Genomic DNA, 25,516 nt, shown 5'->3' on the forward strand with positions numbered 1-25,516 from the left:
AAAACTTAGGAAAATATAGAGATGCAATCTTATAATTAATGGGTAAAAGTCTATGAGGAGAATTGAAGGTGCTCGGATATTGGTATGCGATGCATGAAAGGCGGTGAATTAGAGATTCTTCTAACATTATATATTTAGATAAACATTGCATTGCTGCAGCCTCCAGGACACAGGGACAAAAGTTGGAAAATGGAACCATTGAAGTCAAATCTTTCTAGACGTGCATGGGCAGGATGTCTCAAACGGTCTTCCGTATTGCAAGTGTCTCAAAAAAGAATTGATCTTTTCACTTCCCTCTTTAGATGAGAAGAGATGGGAAAAGGTTGAAGTGGGACATAATCGTTGATAAGAACTGGTTAGGCTGGATGGCCTATCTCTGTGATGGGTGCCTTTGTGTAATCCCTACTTGAACCCAAACTGTCTGTGGGCAATGAAGATGATTAGTTTGATTTAAGGGACAAATGACATAATGAGCTCACTGAATAGTGGGACAGGCTTGAGGGACTATTTCTGTTGATCGATTCTTAGGCTTGGACTTCTGGTAGTCCTTGAGGTTGTAGGCATGGTCGCCAAAACAGTGGGTTCAGTTGCAGACATTTTGTCACCCTATTAGGTAACATCATCAGTGCGCCTCCGGTGGAGCATTGGTGTTCTGTCCCACTTGTAATTTATATGCTTTGGTTTGCTGTGTTGTTTGCCGCTACTTTCAGTTCTGTTTTTCAATGTTTTGTGTATCGGATCAGGTTAAGCGTGTTTATTGATGGAGTTCTGGTTGGAATGCCAGGCCTCCGGGAATTCTCTGGCATGCCTTTGTTTGGCACATGCTACTAGGGATTTGTTGTCCCAGTTGAATTCATGTTCTCTGTCCATAGGTATTGAGCCCAGTGAGAATTGGTCATGTCCCTTGGTGGCTAGTTGGTGTTTGTGTATCCTTGTCAGTTTTCTGTCATGTATTGCTTTTCGTAGTCCTTGCATGGTATTTTATATATTATGTTAGTTTTATTGGTTGTGGGGATGGGATCCTTTACGTTCATCAGTAGCTGTTGCAGGGTGGTTGTTAGTTTCTGGGTTACCCTGATACCTAAAGGGCCTGAGTAGCCTTGTGGTCATCTCTGATGTACAGTAGGGTGACTAGTGTGTCTGGCCGTGTTATGTCATCTTGTTGTGGTCTGTCACGGAGATAACAGTGGATTGTGCTTTTTGGGTCTCTATTCCTTTTAAAAACTCTATAAATGTTCCTGTTCTGCTTTGCACAATTTCAGATTGCTGCAGTGTGTTATGACCAGTTTGAAGAATGTCCTTACGCAGCTCCATTTATGGGTGTTGGGATGGTTGCTGGAGTAATTAAATATCTCGTCTGCATGTGTGGTCTTTCGGTGTGCGCTAGTCTGGAGTTCCCCATTCTTACGTCTTACCCCACTATGCCTATCTAGGAAGGGTAATCTGTTATTGTTCTCTTTTTCTTTTGTGAAATTTATTCCGGCAAGGGTGTTTGTGTGTCCGTGGGTTTCTGCTAGTCTTGTGAATTTGGATTGTCACGAAGGTGTTGTCTACGTAGTGCACCCAGAGTTTGGGTTGTCTCATGGGGGTCGCTGTTTGTTCCAACCTTTGCATTACCGCCTCTGCAATCAGTCCTGATATTGGAGATCTCATTGGTGTTCCATTGATTTGTTTGAATATATGGACATTGACGCTAATGCAAAATAGTATGCAAGGACTGTGAAAAGTATTACAAAGGCCACACTGGAAGAATATTGACAATAAAGATACATGAATACCAACCAACCACCAAAAGACATAACTAATTCTCACTGGTCTCGATAAACATAGGCAAAGAGGAACACAAAATCAACTGGGACAACATATCCATAATAGCATGAGCCAAATGGAGAGATGCCAAGGCATTCCTGGAGGCCTGGCATTCCAACCGGATCTCCATCAACAAACATTGAACTGGACTTGATATACAAATCACTGAGAAAATGAACCAGAAGTAATGCCAACCATCCCAGCAAACTGAGGCTTATAAATAACAAGTGGGATAGAACAGCGACGCTTCACTGAAGGCGCATTGACGATGTTAACTATCAGGGTGACAAAACATCTGCAACCAAATACACCAGTGCAGCAAGCAAGTCTACAGCCTCATGTATAGTCAAGCTACAAATCTTAAAAATCTGGAATTTCTTCCCTCAACCCTATCTTCTTTTAGAGTCCTCTTGCACTTGCAACTTTGACTCCACTTCTTGCCACAGATGCTCCCAGCCCTGCTGAATTTCTCCAGCATTTCTTTTTATTTCATATTCCTCTGCTTTTGACCGCAGTTCTCCACCTCATTTCTTCCATATGGCATATTTTATAACCTACCTCTGTAACTGTCCTATTATGTCCTCATCATAGAATCGTAGATTTTTCATTGTAGAATCTCCACAGTGTGGAAACAGGCCCTTTGGCTCAACAAGTCCACACCGACCCCCTCACACCCACCCAAACCCATCTCGCATAACCCACCTAATATACAAATCCCTGAACACTACGGACAATTTAGCATGACCAGTCCACCTAGCCTGCATATCTTTGGATTGTGGGAGGAAACTGGAGCATCTAGAGGAAACTCTCTCAGACACGGGGAGAATGTGCAAACTCCGCACAGACAGTCGCCCGAGGGCAGAATTGAACCCGGGTCCCTGGCATTGTGAGGCAGCAGTGCGAGCCACTGTGCCACCGGTTCACAATGATCCACACCATCTATTAATGCAGCCATTGAAATACATTGGAGGTGTTACTGTGTTAAAGAAGCTTTCTCGGTGCAAGTAGTTCACTTCACACATACTCCTGCAGGCATTGGCGAGCAGTTCAAGAGTGGTTTTCTTTTTTACCCTCCTCTACCATCCAGGCACAGCCCAAGTACATTAAGGCCAATTCGAGTACACTGGAAATCATTTAAGAGCAGCAATCAAACTTGAAATTTAAAAGTCTGATGTTGTCTGAGTACAACATTGCATACCTGTGTACAGTCTAATCTTGAGAGAAGCTCAATTGACTATTCTTGCCCTCTTGCCACTACATAACTGTGGAACATACTTTAATCAATGGCGTTTTATAAACTAAAGGTTCACACTGTGATGTTTCATTGGCAACCAAGATGACAAATGTATATCTCTCTATCTGCTGTCTGAAAAGGTTTACATAATGTTTAGAAATACAAAATTCTGACTGTAGAATTAGTTGCCTTTTGATTGAAGTTGACTGCCATACAGTCAGACTGATAGTAACCTTTTTGAGAGGTGATTTCTTTTTATTCTGTAATGTTCAGACTGACCATGTTTAAAACTCTTGATGCCCTCCTGATTCTGCAATCAAATGTTTGTGTGGAGTATTTTTGCAGTGTCTGCTGTTTCTGTTTTGCAGCTGGCACTCTACGTCCTGTCATTTCTGGAACCACGAGACCTGCTGCGGGCAGCACAGACTTGTCGGTACTGGCGCATCTTAGCTGAGGACAATTTACTCTGGAGGGAGAAATGCAGGGAAGAAGGTCAGTGTCAAAGTGGTGGCATATTAACATAATTGTCAGCTGCATCAGTGCCCACAGAGGTGACCATAACCTTATTCTCTAAGGAATACTGCGCATCCTTGATAGCTTGTGTAGTTTTTCATTGAGGAGCGTCTGCCAATTGATCCATCCATTTCCAGTGCTATGCTGAGGTAGGATTTGAGGGACCCTGAGTTATTTTGTAGTGTTGAACCAAACAATAATTGAATATCTTATTTTGTTCATTTCCTCTACACCATCAGACTGTGGAATTTGCTAGGTTGTGATCTGTTGTGAGAATTTGAGTGCCTTTGTCACACTTTCTTAGGGCAGGACAAATTCCCCCTGGCCACTCTGCTGAGAGCAGAAATCTCAACAGATCCAACATCTCAGGCTCTCCTATTGTGTGTCATTGAAACATAATGCTTTATTTTTAAATTTACATCTATTGTCAGTTGGGCTGCAGAATTGATATTTGTCCGTATCGTCCAGAACCTGTTCTGTAGCCGCTGTATCTTCTAACATGACTGTGCCGGCATGATTATTTAATGAACAATGGCCAAATACTCTCTCCCCCCAATTCAAGCCACAACACCTCATTTGTACGTGATTCATAATGCACCATGACCAGTCTTTCATGACTTGAATCTCGAATTAGGTCTGGTCACTAAGATCTTATTTGTCCTAAGATCGATCTTCAAATGTCAATGGTTGTTCAAGGAAAACACTAATGTCAGAGAGACAGCAAGCAAAACTTGTTAGATGTGCACTAAAATAAAAAGCATCATGAGATTCAAATTACTAAACATTGGTCATTGTGTTTCATCAATCACATATAGTTGGGCTAATGTCCACAATGGGCCAAATGGACAAAAAAAACTTACAATGGGCCTTCAACTGATCTTTTGTGGAAGACCGCTCTGAACTTTGTGGAGAAGCACTGCATTTTTCTCAAAGATCTGGCTGTAATTTTTAGACTATGTTTTTGTGTCCTCGACTCTGTTCAGTACGTGTTTGTCTGACTCATCCATTCTGCCTAATATTTAGCGTAGGAGCAGAATTAGGCCTTTCAACCCACTAAGTCTGCTCCACCATTTGATCATGGCCAGAAGCTTGTTTTTAAAAATAATTGTAAGTTTGCTTGGTGATGTGATTTTGTTTAGGGCTGGGTGTGTGATGGCTTTGCCAACATGTAGTATTGCTCTTGAAAAGGTGGTGGTGAGCTGCCTTCTTGAACTGCTGCAGACCATGTGCTGTAGATTGACCCACAAAGTGCCTCAGGAAAGGATTTCCAGGATTTTGACCCAGTGACAGTGAATGAACGGTGATTTATTTCCAGGTCAGGAGGTGAGTGGCTTGGAGGGTAGCTTATAGGTGGTGCTATTCTCATGTGTCTGCTGCATTTGTCCTTTTTTGGTGCCAGAGGTCAGGTGTTTGGAAGGTGCTATTGTAGGAGTCTTCGTGAATCACTGCAATGCATCTTGTAAATCCGCATGTTATGACTGTGTGCCAGTGGTGAGGGAGTGAATGTTGAAGCTGGGAGCTGGAGCACTGATAAGCTTCGTCCTGAATAATGTCGAGATTCTTGAGTGTTAATGCAGCTGGGCTTATGTAGGCAAATGGGGAATAGTTGATCATACTCCTGAATTGTATTTTGTGGATCATGGGCAATCGGGAGGTGAGTTACTTGGTGCAATATTTGTATCCTCTGACCTGCTGTTGTGACTACAGTATCCAAATGGCTAGGTTCAATTCCAGGTCAATGGAAGCTCCAGAGTGTTAACAGTGGGGGATTCAATGATAATGCCATTGAAATCAGAGGCAAAATGTTTAGGTACTGTTTTGATGGAAATGGATATTGCCTTGCACTGGCTGCTTTCCTTTTATCTACTCATGCCCAAATGTTGTCTATATGTTGCTGCATTTGGCCATTGACTGCTGTAATATCTGTTAATAAGCAGTTAGGTTGTAATGGTTCTTTTATTTGCCTAATAATACAGAGAATGTAATTTCACATCCCCTCTGAAGTAGTTTGTGCCTTCAAGTTCAGTTCTTCTAAAAACCTGGTGACCATTGAACTGTCAGTTGGTCATCAGGTGCAACAGGTTCTCAATTTTTCTTTGGGAAAGGAAACATTTTTATAGTCTGGGCTCCATTTACTTTTGGATACTCTCTGTTTCTTCCAATTGAGCCAAGCCTTAGCTAAATCTAGAATGTTTTGGCTTTTTAAAATTTATTTGTGCAGTGAGTGCATCACTGGCTAGGCAGTGTTTATTGCCCATCCCTAATTGCCCAGAGGGTAGTTACGAGTCAACTATGTTGCTGTGGGTCTGGAGTCACATGTAGACCAGACCAGGTAAGGATGGCAGTTTCCTTCCCAAAAAAACATTAGTGAACCAGATGGGTTTTTCCCAATAATCAACAATGGATTCATGGTCATTATTAGACTCTTAATTCTGAATAGAACATAGAACAGTACAGCACAGAACAGGCCCTTCAGCCCACGATGTTGTGCCGACCATTGATCCTCATGTCTGCACCCTCAAATTTTTGTGACCATATGCATGTCCAGCAGTCTCTTAAATGACCCCAATGACCTTGCTTCCACAACTGCTGCTGGCAACGCATTCCATGCTCTGTGTAAAGAACCCGCCTCTGACATCCCCTCTATACTTACCTCCAACCAGCTTAAAACTATGACCCCTCTTGTTGGCCAGTTATGCCCTGGGAAATATTCTCTGGCTATCAAATCTATCTATGCCTTTCATTATCTTGTATACCTCAATGAGGTCCCTTCTCCTCCTCCTTTTCTCCAATGAAAAAACTCCAAGCTCAGTCAACCTCTCTTCATAAGATAAGCCCTCCAGTCCAGGCAGCATCCTGGTAAACCTCCTCTGAACCCTCTCCAAAGCATCCACATCTTTCCTATAATAGGGCGACCAGAACTCGACGCAATATTCCAAGTGCGGTCTAACCAAAGTTTTATAGAGCTGCAACAAGATCTCACGACTCTTAAACTCAATCCCCCTGCTAATGAAAGCCAAAACACCATATGCTTTCTTAACAACCCTGACAACTTGGGTGGCCATTTTAAGGGATCTATGTATCTGCACACCAAGATCCCTCTGTTCCTCCACACTGCCAAGAATCCTATCCTTAATCCTGTACTCAGCTTTCAAATTCGACCTCCCACAATGCATCACCTCGCATTTATCCAGGTTGAACTCCATTTGCCACCTCTCAGCCCATCTCTGCATCCTATCAATGTCCCGCTGCAGCCTACAACAGCCCTCTATACTGTCAACGACACCTCCAACCTTTGTGTCGTATGCAAACTTGCTGACCCATCCTTCAATCCCCTCATCCAAGTCATTAATAAAAATTACAAACGGTTTCCGAGCACCAAGTCTAGAATGACCTCTCCCCTCGTCGGCCTGTCAATGTACTGAGTTAGGAAACCCTCCTGAACACACCTTACAAAAACCGCTCCATTCAAATCTTCTGCTCGAAGGAGGTTCCAATCAATATTAGGAAAGTTAAAGTCACCCATTACAACAACCCTACTACGTCCACACTTTTCCCAAATCGGTCAACTTATGCTTTCTTCAATCTCCCTGCTGCTACTGGGGGGCCTGTAGTAAACCCCTAACGAGGTGACTACTCCCTTGCTGTTCCTAATTTCCACCCATACTGACTCAGTAGGCAGATCCTCCTCAACAATGGAAGCTTCTGTAGCTGTGATACCCTCAATGTTTATTGAATTCAAATTCCACCATGTGCCGTGGCAGGATTCGAATCCATGTCCCCAGAATGTTATTTGGATCTCCGGACTAACAGTCCAGCGATAATACCACTAGGCCATCGCGTAAGCTATTTCTACATTTCTCCCTTTTGAAATGCTCTAAACTTAGTCTTATTGTGATTTCCCATTTAGTAAACAGGGATTAATTTTGCTGCAGAGAACTGCTGTGTGCGCAGGCACACAAAATTATCTGTTTAACCCAGTCGATATGAATTGTAAAACTTGGCTTTTTAAACCACTAGGATAACACTGGATAGCAGTGGATGAACACAGCAGGCCAAACAGCATCAGCGGAACAGAAAAGCTGACTTTTGGGTCTTCAGAAGTGGTGGAGGGGAAGGGGATTCTGAAATAAATAGGGAGAGGGGGCAGTTGGCATGCTACATACTCTTCTAATCTGTGCACTTCTGCACTGTACATTTCAGCTGTTGTCAGGGGCCATTTGTAAATCACCTTCTGTTCCTTAATTCTATCCATTATATTCTTGCCACCACCACCATGCTCGTTGTATCATCTCATCACTGAAGTGATTTCATTCTTAGTCACACAGGCTACCCTACCCTTGTCTGCCAAAATATGTTTATTTATAATGATCTGTCACTCTGTTTTTTCTCCTGAGCAGTGATAAACTTTGCTCAGTGTTTGTCTTCACAAGAGCAGCTAATTCAATTCTTAAGAAAGTTATGGACAAGGACTGTGGTTCTGTACCAGTGTACTCCTGAGGTTGTTGAAGTCGGTTGGCTCGCCGAGCTGGTTTCTTGCTCCTTGCAGTGATGCAAAGACTAGGAAGGACTTCTGTTCTGCAAATCCAACCAAAACTGTGGATACGCTACGTAGACGACACCTTTGTCATCATTAAACAGACCAAATTAGAGGAGAGGCACAAACTCCTAAACGACACCCTCACCGGAATAAATTTCACCAGAGAGGAGGAGAAGAACTTACATCCCACTTCCTGGATGTCATAGTAGAGCGCAAGACAAATGGGGAACTGCAAACGAAAGTACATTGAAAAGCCACACACACAGACCAGGTATTGAACTTCATCAGTAACCATCCCAGTGCGCGCGCACAAAGCTGCATGCGAACACTATTTTAAAAGGGCAACAGCACACTGCAGCAATACAGAACTACACCAAGAAGAAGAATACCTCTTCCAGTTTTTCAAGGATAATGGATATCCAACAAATTGGGTCAGAAGGTGCCTACACGAACAGCATCAGAAAGAGACAACACACTCATCACACTACCCTATATCAGAAACACGTCAGAACTCACCACAGGATGCCAACGACCTCTGGGCAACAGAGTGGCACACAAGCCCACATAAACCCTGCAACAACTGCTCACCCGAACCAGGGACCCACTTGCTGCCATGGACAGGACCAGTGTCATTTACAAGATCCCCTGCAGAGACTGTGAGAAACACTACATTGGGCAAACAGGAAGGAAACTAACAACAAGAGTACATAAACACCAACTGGCTACAAGAAGACACGGCCAATACTCACTCATCTCAATCCACATGGACAAGGAGAACCACGACTTTGACTGGGACAACACCAAGATCCTGGGACAGGCTTGGCAGAGACGGGCATGAGAATACCTAGAAACATGGCACTCCACAAAGCATGCTGTTAATAAACGCATTGAACTTGACCCCATATACATTCCACTACGAAGGAAAACTGGAAGTGAGGCAGTCCATCTCAACGGACTCCAGAGTTTAAAAACCAGGCAGGAAAACACAACAGTGCTTCATTGGAGGCTGCACTGAGGATGTTACCAAGCACGGTAACAAAACGTCTGTGAAATAAGAAACCAGCTCGGCGAGCCAACCAACCCCAACACTCTCAAACCGAGCTACAAATCTACCCAAAACCTTACTGTGTACTCTTGTTTGGGTACAATTGTTCTCCTCAACGCCTTCTCTTGCTCCGTTCCTTTCTCAAACCTCCTCTAAATATCCATTCTTCATGGCTCAGCATATTTTAGCTGAATTGTATCTGCAGTAGACGTTCCAGTTGGCCAGACTGTGAAAGCAATGGAGGCCTTTGCTATGTGAGTGGAAAAGAATCCAGCTGAATTCAACCCTCCTTTCTTTACCCATGCCCCAAAAAAGAACAACCCTCCAACAGGAGCCATGAGATCAGGAGTAAATACAAATACGCCTTTTGCTGTCGTCAGTAGGTCTCTGGTTTGGCAGAGGCTATCACCAGGAAGAGCGACGACAGATGATACATGGGAATATAATACTTGTAATACCCTTCTAAAGCTCACATCATGATGACTGAGTTGTACAGGTATTCCTTCATTATTGCAGGATCAAAAGCCTAGAATTTGCTACTTAACAACTTCAGATGCACCCTCAAAGCGTAGACCACAGGCTGACAGTAGTACCTCTGTGACAGCACTAGGGACACGGTGAATGTGAATCTTTCCCTGGGCGCAAGGATTCAAATCCCATGTCAGCTGGTGGAATTTCAATTCAGACTGAAAGTTGAAAGTGAATCTGGAATTTAAAAAGTAGACTCTGTAATGAGGCCATGATTGTCGCAAAAAATTGTCCCGGTTCTCTAATGTCCTTTGGGGGAGGAAACTACTGTACCTACTCAGACATAATGGGCACTGCAGATGCTGGAGAATCCAAGATAACAAACTGTGAAGCTGGATGACCACAGCAGGCCAAGCAGCATCTTAAGAGCACAAAAGCTAACGTTTCGGGCCCGGACCCCCCCTTCAGAGACCTGTCTCTGATGTAGGATCTAGGCCCGAACCGTCAGCTTTTGTGCTCCTGAGATGCTGCTTGGCCTGCTGTGTTCATCCAGCTTCACACTTTGTTATACTGTACGTACTCAGTCTGGTTAAGACGTGACTCCAGACCCTATAGCAGTGGCCTGTTAACTGTGCTCTGGGTGATTTGGAATGGGTATGAAATGATGGCGCAGTCAGCCTTGTCCACATGCTGTGAATGAATTTTTCAAGAAGCCACTCTGTTCAAGTGGCAATTGCAGGTGTGAAATAACTACACAGAGGCCGGTATCCTGTCATCAAGTCACCTTTTTATTCACACTGGGAGAGTCCTTGACACTGATCCAGCTCCCTCCGAGCCAGCTCTGAGTGAACAGATTCTCTGACACTCCTGTTCTTATCTGCAGCCAGGATTCCGTAATGGGGACTGTTAATCTGGTTCAGCCAGGGAACTCACATTCTGCGAGGTCCACCTGGCTGACCTTGTGACGATCACTGCAGGGTGGACAACAAATATGCAACTTGACAATGATGTCCAGCTGCCCTGAATGAATTTTGTAAAAGGCAGCTGTCATTCAAGATGGCAGTGTCTCGTCCCCACTTTTTCGAGTGAGTGTAGGGATGATTAATAACAGCTGCTCATTCCAGAAATGCATGAACCATTAGAAGAAATTTGTACTGTCTAACCCATCGGGGTAATCCATCCTTGAGGCCCTTTAGAAGACTGTTTCCACAAAAGTCACGGCAGTGCTGCTGATTCTTTTGATGTGATGGCTTAGCACTATTTGGCTGCACACGAGGATGTGCTTTCAATCTTTATTGATTTTTTTTTCCCCATATAAATTGTAATTACGCAAGGCTCCACAAAATATAATCATCAAGGATATGAACCATTGTGAAATAGCTCAAGTTATCCATCAAGTTTGTCAGAGTGGAGGATATAGTTACTGAGGTCAGCGTTATTTTGTTAAGTATTCATATCTGTGCACTCAGACCTACCAGTAGTTTCTTGCAATCTTTGACTTGATAAATTCCAGCAGTCATGTGTGCAGCTAGAGGGTAAATTTCCAGAGATTTAATGTCAAAGTAATGTCTGCATAAATGTTCGTTAATTTCTTCAGCTAAGCTAATCGATCAAAAGGCTTTGCTTCATCTGATGGACTTGTTGTCCTGTGTGTCTCAGCTCTGTTGTTTTTAAACTTGACACTAAGTGCAGAATGAAAGCTGGGCACTGGCAGTGCCGTTTAATGACTTCTTGCTATAAAACATGCCTGCGTGAAGGATCGAGCAGTAACACTTCCAAATCTAGAACACTGTCTGTCCAGGAGCTACAGGAAATTGGCAGAGGTTCACAAGGCTGATCCTGGGTAAGGAGAGATTGTCTCACAGGGACAGGTTGAGATGTTTGGGCACACATTCGTTTGAGTTTAGAAGAATGAGAAGCAACCTTCTTGAAATGTACTAGATTCTCAGATGACTTGTCAGGATAGATATGGAAAAGCTTTTTTTCCTTGTGGGAAAGTCTAAGACCAGGCAGCATTATCTCAGAATAAGGGATCACCCATTTAAGAGCGGAATGAGGCAGAATTTCATCTGAGGGTAATCAATCCGTAGAATTTTTTTTACTGCTGTGGGCTGTGGAGGCTGGATCAGCACTACTGACTTTTAATCAGTAAGGTAATCAAAAGTTATAGGGTGAAAGCAGAAAATTGGAGTTGAGGATCAGATCAGCAATCTCATTGAATGGTAGCTAGATGTGATGGGCTGAATGGGCTACTTTTGTTCTCATCTCATTATAATCTACATCAGACTGGGCCTTTTTAACAAAAAGTAGGGTGCAGGTTGCATCCCATATCATATCTGCATGTAACTAAATAAGAGGGAGGAAAAGGTTTGTACAGATTTCAGACCATTAATGTCAAACAGCTCTTTCATGTAGCCAGAAACATACTAAGTTAAATGGTTCCATACAGTAAAGTTAATGATTGAGCATAAACAGGCAGAGAGTTCAACAACCCAAACACGTGGTTTAGTTAGTTTGCAGATGACACCAAACTTGGTGATTTTAGTGGACAGTGAAGAAGATTATCTAAGATTTGAAAGAGATCTTGATCATTTGGACTGAGTAGTGGCAGTTAGAGTTTAATTTGGATAAATGTGAGAATATGCATTTTGGTAAAACAAGGGCAGGTCTTATACAATTAATTGTAAGGGCCTGGGTAGAGCTGTTGAACAGAGACCTCGGGATTGTGGTGCATACTATTTTGAAATCCCTGTCACAGGTGGTTAAAAGCTATTTAGCGGCTTGCCGTCATTACTCAAACCAATGAGTATTGGAGTTAGGATGTCATGTTGAGGTTGTACAGGATGTTGGTGAGGCCTGTTGTAGAATACTGTGTGCAGTTCTGGTTGCCCTGTCATAGGAAGGATATTATTAAGCTGAGGAGGGTTAGGAAGAGATTTACCAGGATGTTGCCAGGAATGGAGGTTTTGCATTTTAAGGAGAGGCAGTGTTGCTGGGACTATTTTTACTCGAGGGTAGGAGGTAGAAGGGTGGCCTTCAAGATTTATAAAATCACAAGGGGTATGAATGAGGTGAATGGCAGGTCTCTTTTTCCCAAGGTGGGACATTTCAAGAAATGGGAATGTATTTTTAAGGTGATGGGAGAAAGATTTTATGAAAGAAATGAAGGGTAATTTTTTTCACACACTGATTCATATGTGGAATGAGCTGCCGAAGGAAGTGGTGGGTGCGGGCACAGTTGCCACATTTTAAAAAAATTGAATAAGTACATGAATGAGAAATATTTGGAGGGATATGGCCAAGCGCAAGCAGGTGGGTCTAGTTTAGTTTGGGATTATGGTCAGCATGGACTGGTTAGACCAAAGGGTCTGTTTCTGGACTGTATCAAAGAAAAGAACAAAGAAAATTACAGCACAGGAACAGGCCCTTCGCCCCTCCAAGCCTGCGCCAATCGAGATCCTCTGTCTAACATGCCATTAATTTAATGTCATCTATTTTATGCCATCTATTTTCTAAGGGTCTGTGTCCACTTGCTTCCTGCCCATCCATGTACCTGTCTTAAAAGACACCGTGTTTGCGTCTACCACCTCCGCTGACAATGCGTTCTAGGCACCCACCACCCTCTGTGTAAAGAACTTTCCACACATATCTCCCTTAAACTTGCCTCCTCTCACTTTGAACTCATTACACATGGTAATTGAGTCCCCTACTCTGGGGGGGAAAAAGCTTCTTGCTATCCACCCTGTCTATACCCCTCATGAATTTGTGGACCTCAATCAGCTCCCCCCTCAATCTCCGTCTTTCTAATGAAAATAATCTTAATCTACTCAACCTCTCTTCATAGCTAGCACCCTCCAAACCAGGCAACATCCTGGTGAACCTCCTCTGCACCCTCTCCAAAGCATCCACATCCTTTTGGTAATGTGGCAACCAGAACTGTACACAGTACTCTAAATGTGGCCGAACCAAAGTCCTATACAACTGCAACATGACCTACCAACCCTTGTATTCAATACCCCACCCATTGAAGGAAAGCATGCCATATGCCGCCTTGACCACCCTATTGACCTGCGTTGTCACTTTCAGGGAACAGTGGACCTGAACACCCAGATCTCTCTCTCCATCAATTTTCCCTAGGACTTTTCCATTTACTGTATAGTTTACCCTTGAATTTGATTGTCCAAAATGCATCACCTCGCATTTGCCCGGATTGAACTCCATCTGCCATTTATCTGCCCAATTCTCTAGTCTATCTATATTCTGCTGACAGTCCCCTTCACTATCAGCTACTCCACCAATCTTAGTGTCATGTCCAAACATGCTGATCAGACCACCTACACCTTCTTCCAAATCATTTACGTATATCACAAACAACAGTGGTCCCAGCACAGATCCCTGTGGAACGCCACTGGTCACAGGTCTCCAATTTGAGAAACTCCCTTCTAATACTACTCTCTGTCTCCTGTTGCCTAGCCAGTTTTTTTATCCATCTAGCGAGCACACCCTGGACCCCATGTGACTTCACTTTCTCCATCAGCCTGCCATGGGGAATCTTATCTAACTCCTTACTGAAGTCCATGTATATGACATCTACAGCCTTTCCCTCATCAATCAACTTTGTCACGTCCTCAAAGAATTCTATTAAGTTGGTAAGATGTGACCTTCCCTGTATAAAACCATGCTGTCTATCACTGATAAGCCCATCTTCTTCCAGATGGGAATAGATCCTATCCCTCAGTATCTTCTCCAGTAGCTTCCCTACCGCTGATGTCAGGCTCACCGGTCGATAATTACCTGGATTATCCCTCCTACCCTTCTTAAACAAGGGGACAACATTAGCAAGTCTCCAGTCCTCCGGGACCTCACCCGTGTCTAAGGATGCTGCAAAGATATCTATTAAGGCCCTGGCTATTTCCCCTCTCGCTTCCCTCAATAACCTGGGATAGATCCCATCCGGGCCTGGGGACTTGTCCACCTTATCACCTTGTATCACTGTGACTGTATAACCATTGCATGTTGACGTTCAATGACTGTAGCTGAAATTGTCATTTTTGACATCTTGGTGGTTAGCATCAATCAGAAACTAAACTGGACCTCCTATCTACCAATGTCTATCCAGCATCTACCAGGCAGAAGCCAAGAGTGTTATGGAAAACCATTCTCTTGCCTGGATGTGTGCAGGTTTTCAAGAATTCAAAATAAAGCAGCCCACTTGATTTTTCACTTACATCCACTACTTTGAATATGTACAACTTAACACCACTGATGCATACTGGCAGCTATGTGTACCATCTACAAGATACGCTGCAGTAACTCACCAAGGCTCCTCCATTAGCACCTACAATATCCACAACCTTTTTCGTGAGAAGAGCGAGGGCAGCAGAAATATGGGAACATCACTGTCTGCATGCTCCTTCCCCAAGCCACACAGAATCGTGATTTTAAAATATTGTTGTTCCTTTAATGTCACAGGCTGAAAATCCTGGAGTTCCCTTTCTAACAGGACCAAATGACTGCAGTTCCTGGAGAAGGCTGCTCACCAGTGTGTAGGACAGTTAGGGATGGGTAATGAATGTTGAGTGAATGGTGATATTCATTCTATGTTCCTTCAAACCTGACTTAATTTGGCAAAATGTTGGTCTAACAACTAAATGTAGAAGTCAGCTTTTGGCTCAAGATTGTACAGCTGTGTTCTAATTTTTCCTATGTTGTTTATCGCTTCCATTTGCAATTGCCTTACTGTCATTCTGTCCCTGTGCTTATGTTGTCCTTTCTGTCTCTATAACTGGGAAGCTGTTAAAATTCTATTCTCTATTGGACACATTATCAATATTCATTCTTGCTTGAATTAATTTTGATCTCTGGAGTGTTGTTAATTCCTTGGTTGGGTTCCGGATGACAATGGGAGGACTGGGAAGTGGTCTTCATTTCACAATTGCACTTCCTCATGGCTGCTGATACTGGCAGCTGATCTCAACTAAAATTAAATCTTCCCCGATGTGAGCACATCAGTTTTCATTGTGGTGTGTGACCTCTTCAGAACACTACTTTAATTATGTTGTGTGTGAAAGTTAGCATCAAAAGAGCAACATAAGGTGAGTGCTGGTCCTCCTGTTCTTCCTTGCAGCAGAGTCCTGTCAGTCAGCAGGCAGCCAGATGTACCGTCCTTCCCCTGCCACCACACACATCATTCTAGCCGTGGCTTTTCTCTAGGTCTTTGTTCTTTATGGAAAAATCAAGGCTGAATTGAAGAGAAGCTAAGTAGGGTTTTCAAGATGATGAAAGATTTTAAATAAGTGATGTACGTTAATTGTTTCTTGTGAATATTCAGACATATCTATAAATGAGAGAGTTAGAGACTCTACGAGTAATTGAACGGTGTGGTTGAGGGCTTATGGTAGTGGCCTTGCAGCAATGGGATTGGAGCTTGTACAGAGGTGGTGAGAAAATTGGGGGACACTGGAAAGCGAAGGGATTCGGAGCACAGGACACTGGTGAGGGGAGAAATAGAGGACGTGGGTCGGGAAGGAGTTTGGATGGAACTCTGTAGGAATGGGGCCACATAGGGAGGAGGTGCCGTAGGGATGGGTCGAACAAGAACGGCCAGTCATTCTGTGATCAAAGGTCTGTTAATAGGCAGCCACATTGCTGTGGGTCTAGAGTCACAGGCTCGACCATGGAGCAACAATAGTGAGCCAGTTGAATTCTTATGACAATCACTGATCGTCTCAGAAATGGTGACCGTGAAACTAACTTTTAAATCCATACAGATTCACTGAACTTGATCTCCATAAATTACAATCAGGAGACTTGTCCCTACAAACAATATTAGATTGTGTAATGAGAAAGGAATAACTGGCATTCTAGATATGCAAGGCTGGATGGAGATGAACGACCATTATATGATAGAATTCTTTATTAAGATGGAGAGTGAGGTAGTTGATTCTGAAACTACAGTCTTGAATCTAAACAGAGGAAACTGCGATGGTATGAGGCATGAGTTGGCTATGATCAATTGGTGCACGTTATTTTGTTGGATAGGTAAGGACAGACGTTCAAAGAGTGCATGGGTGAACTGCAACCGTTGTTAATTCCTATTTGGCACAAAAATAGTGGTAAAGGTTGCCAAATCAAGCCTTACAAGGGAAATTAGTGATGGTATTAGATCCAAGGAAGAGGCATACACATTTACCAGAAAAAAACAGATCTGAGGAGAAGGAGCATTTTAGAATTCAGCAAAGGGCAACAAAGGAATTGATTTAAAAGAGAAAATAGAGAACAAGAGTAACCTTGTGGGGGCCGTATACACTGATTAAATGTTTCTCTTAAATATGTGAAGAGAAAACGATTGAAAACAAATAACCCTTACAGTCAGAAACGGGAGTTTATAATGGGGAACAAAGAAATGGCTGACCAACTAAATATATACTTTGGTCTGTGCACACGAAAGAAGATGCAGATAATGTACTAGAAATGTTGGGGAGCACAGGGTTTAGAGAGAGGGAGGAACAGAGGGAAATCTATTCCAGCAGAGATATAGGTGTTTGGAAAATTGATGGTCACTAAATTGAAGGCCAACAAATCCCTAGGGCCTGATAATCTACATCCCAGCATACTTAAGGAAGTGGCTCTAGAAATGGTTGATGCATTGGTGGTTATCTTTCCAAGTTTTTGGAACAATTCATTGAGACTGGAGTGTAATTAATGCAACCCCTCTAATTAAAAAGGGAGGCAGAGAGAAAACTGTGATTTATAAGCCAGTCAACTTGATGTCAATAGTGGGAAAATGTTAGACTCTATTGTAAAAGAAATAGCAGAGCACTGGAAAGCAGTGGCAGGATCAGACGGAGTCAGCAAGGATTTATGAGAGGTAATTTGTGCTCGACAGATCTTGTAAGCTTCTTCGAGAATGTAACTTTGAGTTAATATCATGATGCCAGTGGATGTGGTTTATTTAGATTTTGGGACTTTGACGAAAGCTTACCCATGGAAGAGGTTCATGTGTATATTCAATACACATGGGATTGGGATACTTGATTGAGATAGACAGAAAATTGGCTGACAGGAAATGGAGTTGGAATAAGTAGGTCTTCTGAGTGGCAGATAGTGATTAGTGGGATACTGCAGGATCACTGCATTGTATTAATGATTTAGGTGACTTGGCTAAGTGTAATGTCTCCAAATTTGCAAAGACAAAGCTGGGTGGGAGGATGAGCTCAGATGCAATTCTTCATTCTGTTCTGGACAGGCAGAGTGAGTGGGCAACTGCATGGCTGATGCAGTATAATGTGGATAAATGAGTGGTTATCCACTTTGGGAGCAAAAACAGGATGTTGGATTATTATCTAGTTATAAATTGATGGAGGAGAATATGCAATGAGATCTGGGTAGGCTGGGACACCAGTATTGAAAGTAAGCAAACAGATACAGCAGGCAATGAAGAATGCAAATTTTATGTTCTTAACAGCAAGAAGATTCAAGTACAGGAGCAAGGGTGGTTTGCTGCACTTACTCAGGGCCTTGGTGGGACCACACCTGAAATATTGGATGCAGTTTTGGCCTGCATATTTTGAGGAAGATGTTCTTGCCATTGAGGGTGTGTAGCAAAAGGTTTACCACATTGATTTCTCATGATCGTGGGATTGACGTGTGAGGAGAGATTAGAGTATGCAGTATATGAATAGAATTAGGCCATTCAGCTCATTTGAGTCTGCTTCAAACATTGCTGATGTGCTTCTCAACCTCACTCTCCTGCCTTCTACCCGTAACACTTGATCCCCTTACCAATCAAGAACCTATCTATGTCTGTCTTAAATGCACTCAATAATTTGACCTCCACAGCCTTCTCAGTTTTCAAAGGTTATCCCTTCACTTTGAAGCTGTGCTGTTGTGACCTAATGTCCCCTGCTAGTGGAAAAAACATCTCCACATCCAATCTTATCCAGATCCCTCAGTATTCTCTAAGTTTCCATGAGATCCTGCCTGCCACCACCACCACCCCCCCCCCCCCACCACCATCCATCCATCCATCTAAATTCCATCGCGTATAGACCCAGAATCCACAACTGCTGTTTATATGACATGCCTTTCATCCCCAGGGTCATTCTTGTAAACCTCTAACCTGCTCCAGCGCCAGCCCATCCTTCCTTAAATACGGGGCCCAAAATAATATTCAAAATATTGTCTGACCAGAGCCTCATACAGCCCCAGCAGTACATCTCTACTGTTGTATTCTAGCCCTCTTGAAGTGAATGCTAACTTTGCATTTGCCTTCCAAACTGCCAACTGAACCTGCACATTAACCTGAAGAGAATCCTGAACTAAGACTCTGGAGTCCCTTTGTGCTTCTGGTTTCTGAAGCCGTTCCCCATTTAGAAAATGGTTTATGCCTCTGTTCTTTCTACTAAAGTGCATAACCTCACGTTTTTCCATTCGGTATTTCATCTGCTGCTTTGCCCGCTCTCCCAGCTTGTCTAAATCCTTTTGCAACCTTTCCATTTCCTCAACACTTCATCCATATAAGTTCCTCCATTCGGATCATTAATGTATAATATGAATAGTTTTGGTCCCAGTACTGACACCTGTGGAACCACTAATCACCAGCTGCATCCTAAAAATGCTCCTTTATCCCCACTCTACTTTCTGCCAGTCAGCCAGTTCTCTATCCATATAACTGCCTTGTCCTTAACAACATGGGCCGTTGTTTTTTTTAGCAGCCTCCCGTGCAGCACTTTGTCAGAGGCCTTTTGGAAATTTAAATAGATCGTGTCCACAGGCTCTCCTTTATCTCACACTCTCGTTACCTTCTCAAAGCATTCTAACAGAAGTGTCAGGCATGACCTCCCCACGGTGAAACTGCGTTGATTCAGCTCTCTTTTACCATGCACTTCCAAGTATGAGATTGAATCAGTTTAGATTATATTTGCTGGAGTTCAGAAGAATGAGGAGTATGTCATAGAAACCAATTAAATTGTAACAGGACTAGACAGGGTAGATGCAAGAAGAATATTTCTAATGAGCAGGGAGTCTAGAACCAAGAGCCGAACTAAAGCTATAAGTAAATCATTTAGGATTGAGCTGAGGAGAAATTTCTCCACGCAGAATAGTGAGCCTGTGGAGTTTGCTACCACAGAAAGTAGTCATGGCCAAAACAGTTCCTTATTTTGAAAAGGGAGTTGGATATATCACTTGGGGGTAAAGGGATCAAAGGATATGAGAGAAAAGCAAGAACAGTCTGTTGAGTTGGAAGGTCAACTGTGATCATAATGAATGGCACAGCAGACTCAAGGGGTCAAATAGCCTACTCTTGTTCCTAATTTCTTTGTTTCTCTGAGAAAATCACATTATCTCCAGCAGTGGCAGTTAGCGGTGACTTTTAATTGATAAATCAGAGAAATTTTATAAGTGAACCAATCATCCTATGCCTCTTACAAACCAATGGAACCAGTTGGAAAAAAATGGCAACCAAGAAAGCAACATTGTGACCGGTGTAAGAGTCCTCTCGCGATCCACGGAACTGCCTTGCAGTTTATCTTTGTCTGTAACACCCGTGCTTTTCCTGTCATTGTTTTTCTCTCTGTGTGTATTTATAAGAGAATTTGAGTTTTAGTCATTCTATGCCAACTCATTCATAACTATTTACTTGTAGCTAAGTCTAATTACTTGTTGTTTAAACACCTATGGGCACAACACAATTCTAATTACTTGTCAGAAATCATGGTAAATCTGTTCTGTGCATTTTGTCAACCTGGGTCTGATAGCTCTGGGAATAGCAGTGCTACCCCAGCGAGGCAGAGCAAAGTTTGAGAGGTAACCAAATGTTGTTCCAATGAGTTGACTTTGGTTCTGTTTCTATCTGGTCCAGTGATTGAGGAGCCCCTGTACCTTCGGCGGCGTCGGATGCTCAGTACTGGTTTCATGTACAGCCCTTGGAAATCTGCCTTCATGCGGCAGCATAAGATTGACACAAACTGGAGATCTGGAGAGATAAAACCTCCAAAGGTAAGACCAGAGTCCCTCCTCCAGCAGTTTGACATAGGATTTGCAGCACGCTGACCAAGTGAAAAGGCGGAGAATGTAACACAAATTTATCCTTGGCCTTTTAATCTGGATTGTTTAAACTGATGGATCCAGTTTATAAACACTGAGGAAATGCCCAGATCTCTGTTGCTAGCTGTGGCATTGAAACACAATCAAAGGTGATGGATGTTGAACATAGAACAGTACAGCACAGAACAGGCCCTTCAGCCCACAATGTTGTGCCGACCATTGATCCTCATGTATGCACCCTCAAGTTTCTGTGACCATATGCATGTCCAGCAGTCTCTTAAATGACCCCAATGACCTTGCTTCCACAACTGCTGCTGGCAACGCATTCCATGCTCTCTCAACTCTCTGTGTAAAGAACCTGCCTCTGATATCCCCTCTATACTTTCCTCCAACCAGCTTAAAACTATGACCCCTCGTGTTAGCCGTTTCTGCCCATGGGAAATAGTCTCTGGCTATCAACTCTATCTATGCCTCTCATTATCTTGTACACCTCAATTAGGTCCCCTCTCCTCCTCCTCTTCTCCAATGAAAAAAGTCCGAGCTCAGTCAACCTCTCTTCATAAGATAAGCCCTCCAGTCCAGGCAGCATCCTGGGAAACTTCCTCTGAACCCTCTCCAAAGCATCCACATCTTTCCTGTAATAGGGCGACCAGAACTGGACGCAGTATTCCAAATGCGGTCTAACCAAAGTTTTATAGAGCTGCAACAAGATCTCACTACTCTTAAACTTAATCCCCCTGCTAATGAAAGCCAAAACACCATATGCTTTCTTAACAACCCTGTCCACTTGGGTGGCCATTTTAAGGGATCTATGTATCTGCACACCAAGATCCCTCTGTTCCTCCACGCTGCCAAGAATCCTATCCTTAATCCTGTACTCAGCTTTCAAATTCGACCTTCCAAAATGCATCACCTCACATTTATCCAGGTTGAACTCCATCTGCCACCTCTCAGCCCATCTCTGCATCCTATCAATGTCCCGCTGCAGCCTACAACAGCCCTCTATACTGTCAACGACACCTCCAACCTTTGTGTCGTATGCAAACTTGCTGATCCATCCTTCAATCCCCCCATCCAAGTCATTAATAAAAATTACAAACAGTAGAGGCCCAAGGACAGAGCCCTGTGGAACACCACTCACCGCTGACTTCCAGGCAGAATATTTTCCTTCTACTACCACTCGCTGTCTTCTGTTGGCCAGCCAATTCTGTATCCAGACAGCTAAGTTCCCCTGTATCCCATTCCTCCTGACCTTCTGAATGAGCCTACAATGGGGAACCTTATCAGATGCCTTGCTGAAGTCCATATACACCACATCCACAGCTCGACCCTCGTCAACGTTTCTAGTCACATCCTCAAAGAACTCGATAAGGTTTGTGAGGCATGACCTGCCCCCCTCAAAGCCGTGTTGACTGCATTTAATCAAGCCATGCTCTTCCAGATGGTCATAAATCCTATCCCTCAGAATCCTTTCTAACACCTTGCAGACGACAGACGTGAGACTTACTGGTCTGTAATTGCCGGGGATTTCCCTATTTCCTTTCTTGAAGAGAGGAATTACATTTGCCTCTCTCCAGTCCTCAGGTACGACACCAGTGGAGAGCGAGGATGCAAAGATCTTCACAAGTGGCGAAGCAATTTCATTTCTCGTTTCCCAAAGCAGCCGAGGACAAATCTGGTCCGGGCCTGGCGACTTGTCAATCTTAATGTTTGACAAAATTTTCAGCACATCAGCTTCCTCTATCTCTATCCGTTCCAGCGTGCGCACCTGCTCTTCAAAGGTTTCATTCACTACAAAGTTCGTTTCTTTCGTAAAGACAGAAGCAAAAAACTCATTTAGGGCTTCCCCTACCTCCTCAGACTCCACACACAAGTTCCCTATGCTATCCCTGATCGGCCCTACTCTTTCTTTGACCATTCTCTTATTCCTCACAAGTGTAAAATGCCTTTGTGTTCTCCCTAATTCGTTCTGCCAAGCCTTTCTCGTGCCCCCTCCTGGCTCTCCTCAGACCATTTTTGAACTCCTTCCTTGCCTGCCTGTAATCCTCTAGAGCTGAGCTTGACCCTAGCTTCCTCCACCTTATGTAAGCTACCTTCTTCCTTTTGACGAGAAGCTCCACCACTTTCGTCATCCAAGGTTTCTTTATCTTACCCCTTCTTGCCTGTCTTAGAGGGACATATTTACTCATTACTCGCAACAACTGTTCCTTAAACAGTCTCCACATGTCTATAGTGCCTTTGCCATGGAACAATTGCTCCAAGTCCATGCTTCCTAACTCATGTCTAATCGCATCATAGTTTCCTCTTCCCCAATTAAATATCCTCCCATTTTGCCTAATCCTCTCCTTCTCCATAGCTATGTAGAATGTGAGGCAGTTATGGTCACTATCACCAAAATGCTCTCCCACCACAAGATCTGATACCTGCCCCGGCTCGTTTCCGAGCACCAAGTCTAGAATGGCCTCTCTCCTCGTTGGCCTGTCAACGTACTGAGTTAGGAAACCCTCCTGAACACACCTTACAAAAACAGCTCCATTCAAATCTTCTGCTCGAAGGAGGTTCCAATCAATATGTTGAGATTTAAAGACAACTTTGATGTGTTAAGCTTCTTAATCACTTCTGTGACAGGAATGTTGGAACATCATAAAACAGGAGTTCGCAGGAAAGGTTCTTGAGCCTGCTGTGCTATTCATTTAAATAATGTTGTATCATTTGGTCACAAATCCAGTTTTGTGCCCGTTCCTTTTATCTCTTAATTTTCAGAGCGCAAAAATATATTGATCTTTGCCCCGAACATACTCGCTTTGGGGTTGAGAGTTCCGATGACTAATAGTTCTGAGTGCAGTAAGCTTTTCTGTTGTCAGTCCCGAACAGCCAGGTGCTCAGTATGACCCCATTCTTCACACTTAATGACGCCACAAGTGCAGGAAACAGCACAGATGCCAAGAGGCCTGCTGTTTCAGTGTGATTATCTGTCATTCTTTTGAAGTCCCAAATCTCAGCGTGCAAAGTCCCAACCATAATGTTATGTGGTCTGCAGTGTAGAAAAAAGCCCTTCAAGTTTCCACCAGTTTAAAAATAAACAAGCACCAAACTCGGTGGTTAGCACTGCAGTCACACAGCGCCAGGGACCCAGGTTCAACTCCAGCCTTGGATGACTGACTGTGTGGAGTTTGCACATTCTCCCTGTGTCTACATGGGTTTCCTTCAGGTGCTCCAGTTTCCTCCCACAGTCCAAAGATGTGCAGGCTAGGTGGATTGGTCATGCTAAACTGCCCATAGTGTTCAGGGGTGTGTGGGTTACAGCGGGATGGGTCTGGGTGGGATGCTTCAAGGGGCGGTGTGGACTTGATGGGCTGAAGGGCCTGTTTCCACATTGTAGGGAATCTAATCTAATCTAATCTATTCTCCTTCCATTTCTTAGCATTTGGCCCATAGCTTGTTTGTCTTGGCATTGCAGGTGCACATCTAAATTCTTCAAAGTTGCGAGGGTTTCTGCCTCAATCACCCTTTTCCTCTGGGTGGGTAAATATTGCCTCACATCACTCTAAACCTCCTACCGCTTAGCTTAAATCTATGCCCCTTGTTCATTATCCCTTCACCAAAGGGAAAATGTTCCTACCTGTCTGCCCTATCTATGCCTTTCAAATTTATGCATCTGAATCATGTCCCCTCCCAATCTCTAAGGAAAACAACCCTAGTCTGTCCAGTCCTCCTCCATAACTGAACCTGGCCAGTCCTGGCAACATCCTGATAAATCCCCTCTGATCCCTGTCAAGTGTATTTCAGAACTCTAGCTGTGATCTTACCAATAGTTTATACAGTTCCAGCATAACCACCTTACTCTTAAACTGTGTGCCTCGGCTAATAAAGGTCAATATACCATCTGCCACCTTAACCACTTGATCCATGTGTCCTGATACCTTAAGGGGCCTATATAGATGCTTGATGCTTCCCAGGGTCCTACTGTTTATCATGTATTCCCTTGTCTTATTTGACCTGCCCTGGTGCATCACCTCACATTTGTCCAATTGTACTCCATTTGGCCAACTTGTTGATATCCTCCTGTAATCTTAAGGCTATTTTCACTTTTATAGGACAGCATCAATGTTTGTGTCATCCTCAAATTTACTGATCAAACTTCCTTCTTTCAAGTCTAAATTACATGTGTATATATAGGCAGTTCCTGGGTAACTAATATATTCAATTTGTCAAGCACGTTCAGAAGCTGACTTTTAAGCAAGCTGAAATGTGATACAGTAAAGTATAGAACAGCCACTCGAAAGCACGCACTTGTTTGATCTTTCAAATTTAATGCTAATAACACATTGTAAGGGATCTTGCTCATGAATATGAGTGTTCATAAGTCAGATATTGCTAAATTGGGGACCATTGTATTCCACAAATAGCAAGGGCCCTCAAACTGATGCCTGCAGAATCCCTGCGGACACAGGCTTCCAATCACAAAATCACTACTTGGCAATCGCCCTCTGCTTTCTGCATTTCAGCTAATTCTGGATTCAGTTAGCTACACTTTCCTGGAATCCTTGAATTGGTGTAGTTAACTTTTTTTTGGATGACACTGTAGAGATTGATACATTTTGTTTTCATTTGGCTTGAAGTTGTAGATAATGGTGTATTTAGCAACCTTCCTAAATTTCTCCAAGGGTGTGACCTTTATTGCTCGGAGATTTGGAGTTGAAAATAGAACGTAGAACATTACAGCTCAGTACAGGCCCTTTGGCCCCCGATGTTGAGCCGACCTGTCGTACCGATCTCAAACCCATCTAACCTGCACTATTCCATGTACGTCTAATACTTGTCCAATGATGACTTAAATGTACTTAAAGTTGGCGAA

General features: G+C 43.3%; 1 protein-coding gene across 4 annotated transcripts in view; it reads left to right on the forward strand.

The window, feature by feature from the left end:
* The window catches only part of LOC125453304 (F-box/WD repeat-containing protein 7-like), a 201,481-nt gene that overhangs the window by 157,559 nt on the left and 18,406 nt on the right, over positions 1-25,516 (forward strand). For all 4 annotated transcript variants that reach the window (XM_048532682.2, XM_059646958.1, XM_048532683.2 and 1 more), the window contains 2 exons: positions 3,412-3,535; positions 20,474-20,610. In XM_048532682.2, coding sequence (XP_048388639.1) covers positions 3,412-3,535; positions 20,474-20,610 — 261 coding nt within the window. The remainder of the gene's footprint in view (positions 1-3,411; positions 3,536-20,473; positions 20,611-25,516) is intronic.

This window comes from Stegostoma tigrinum, chromosome 6 (assembly GCF_030684315.1).
Source record: "Stegostoma tigrinum isolate sSteTig4 chromosome 6, sSteTig4.hap1, whole genome shotgun sequence".
Classification (NCBI taxonomy): domain Eukaryota; kingdom Metazoa; phylum Chordata; class Chondrichthyes; order Orectolobiformes; family Stegostomatidae; genus Stegostoma; species Stegostoma tigrinum.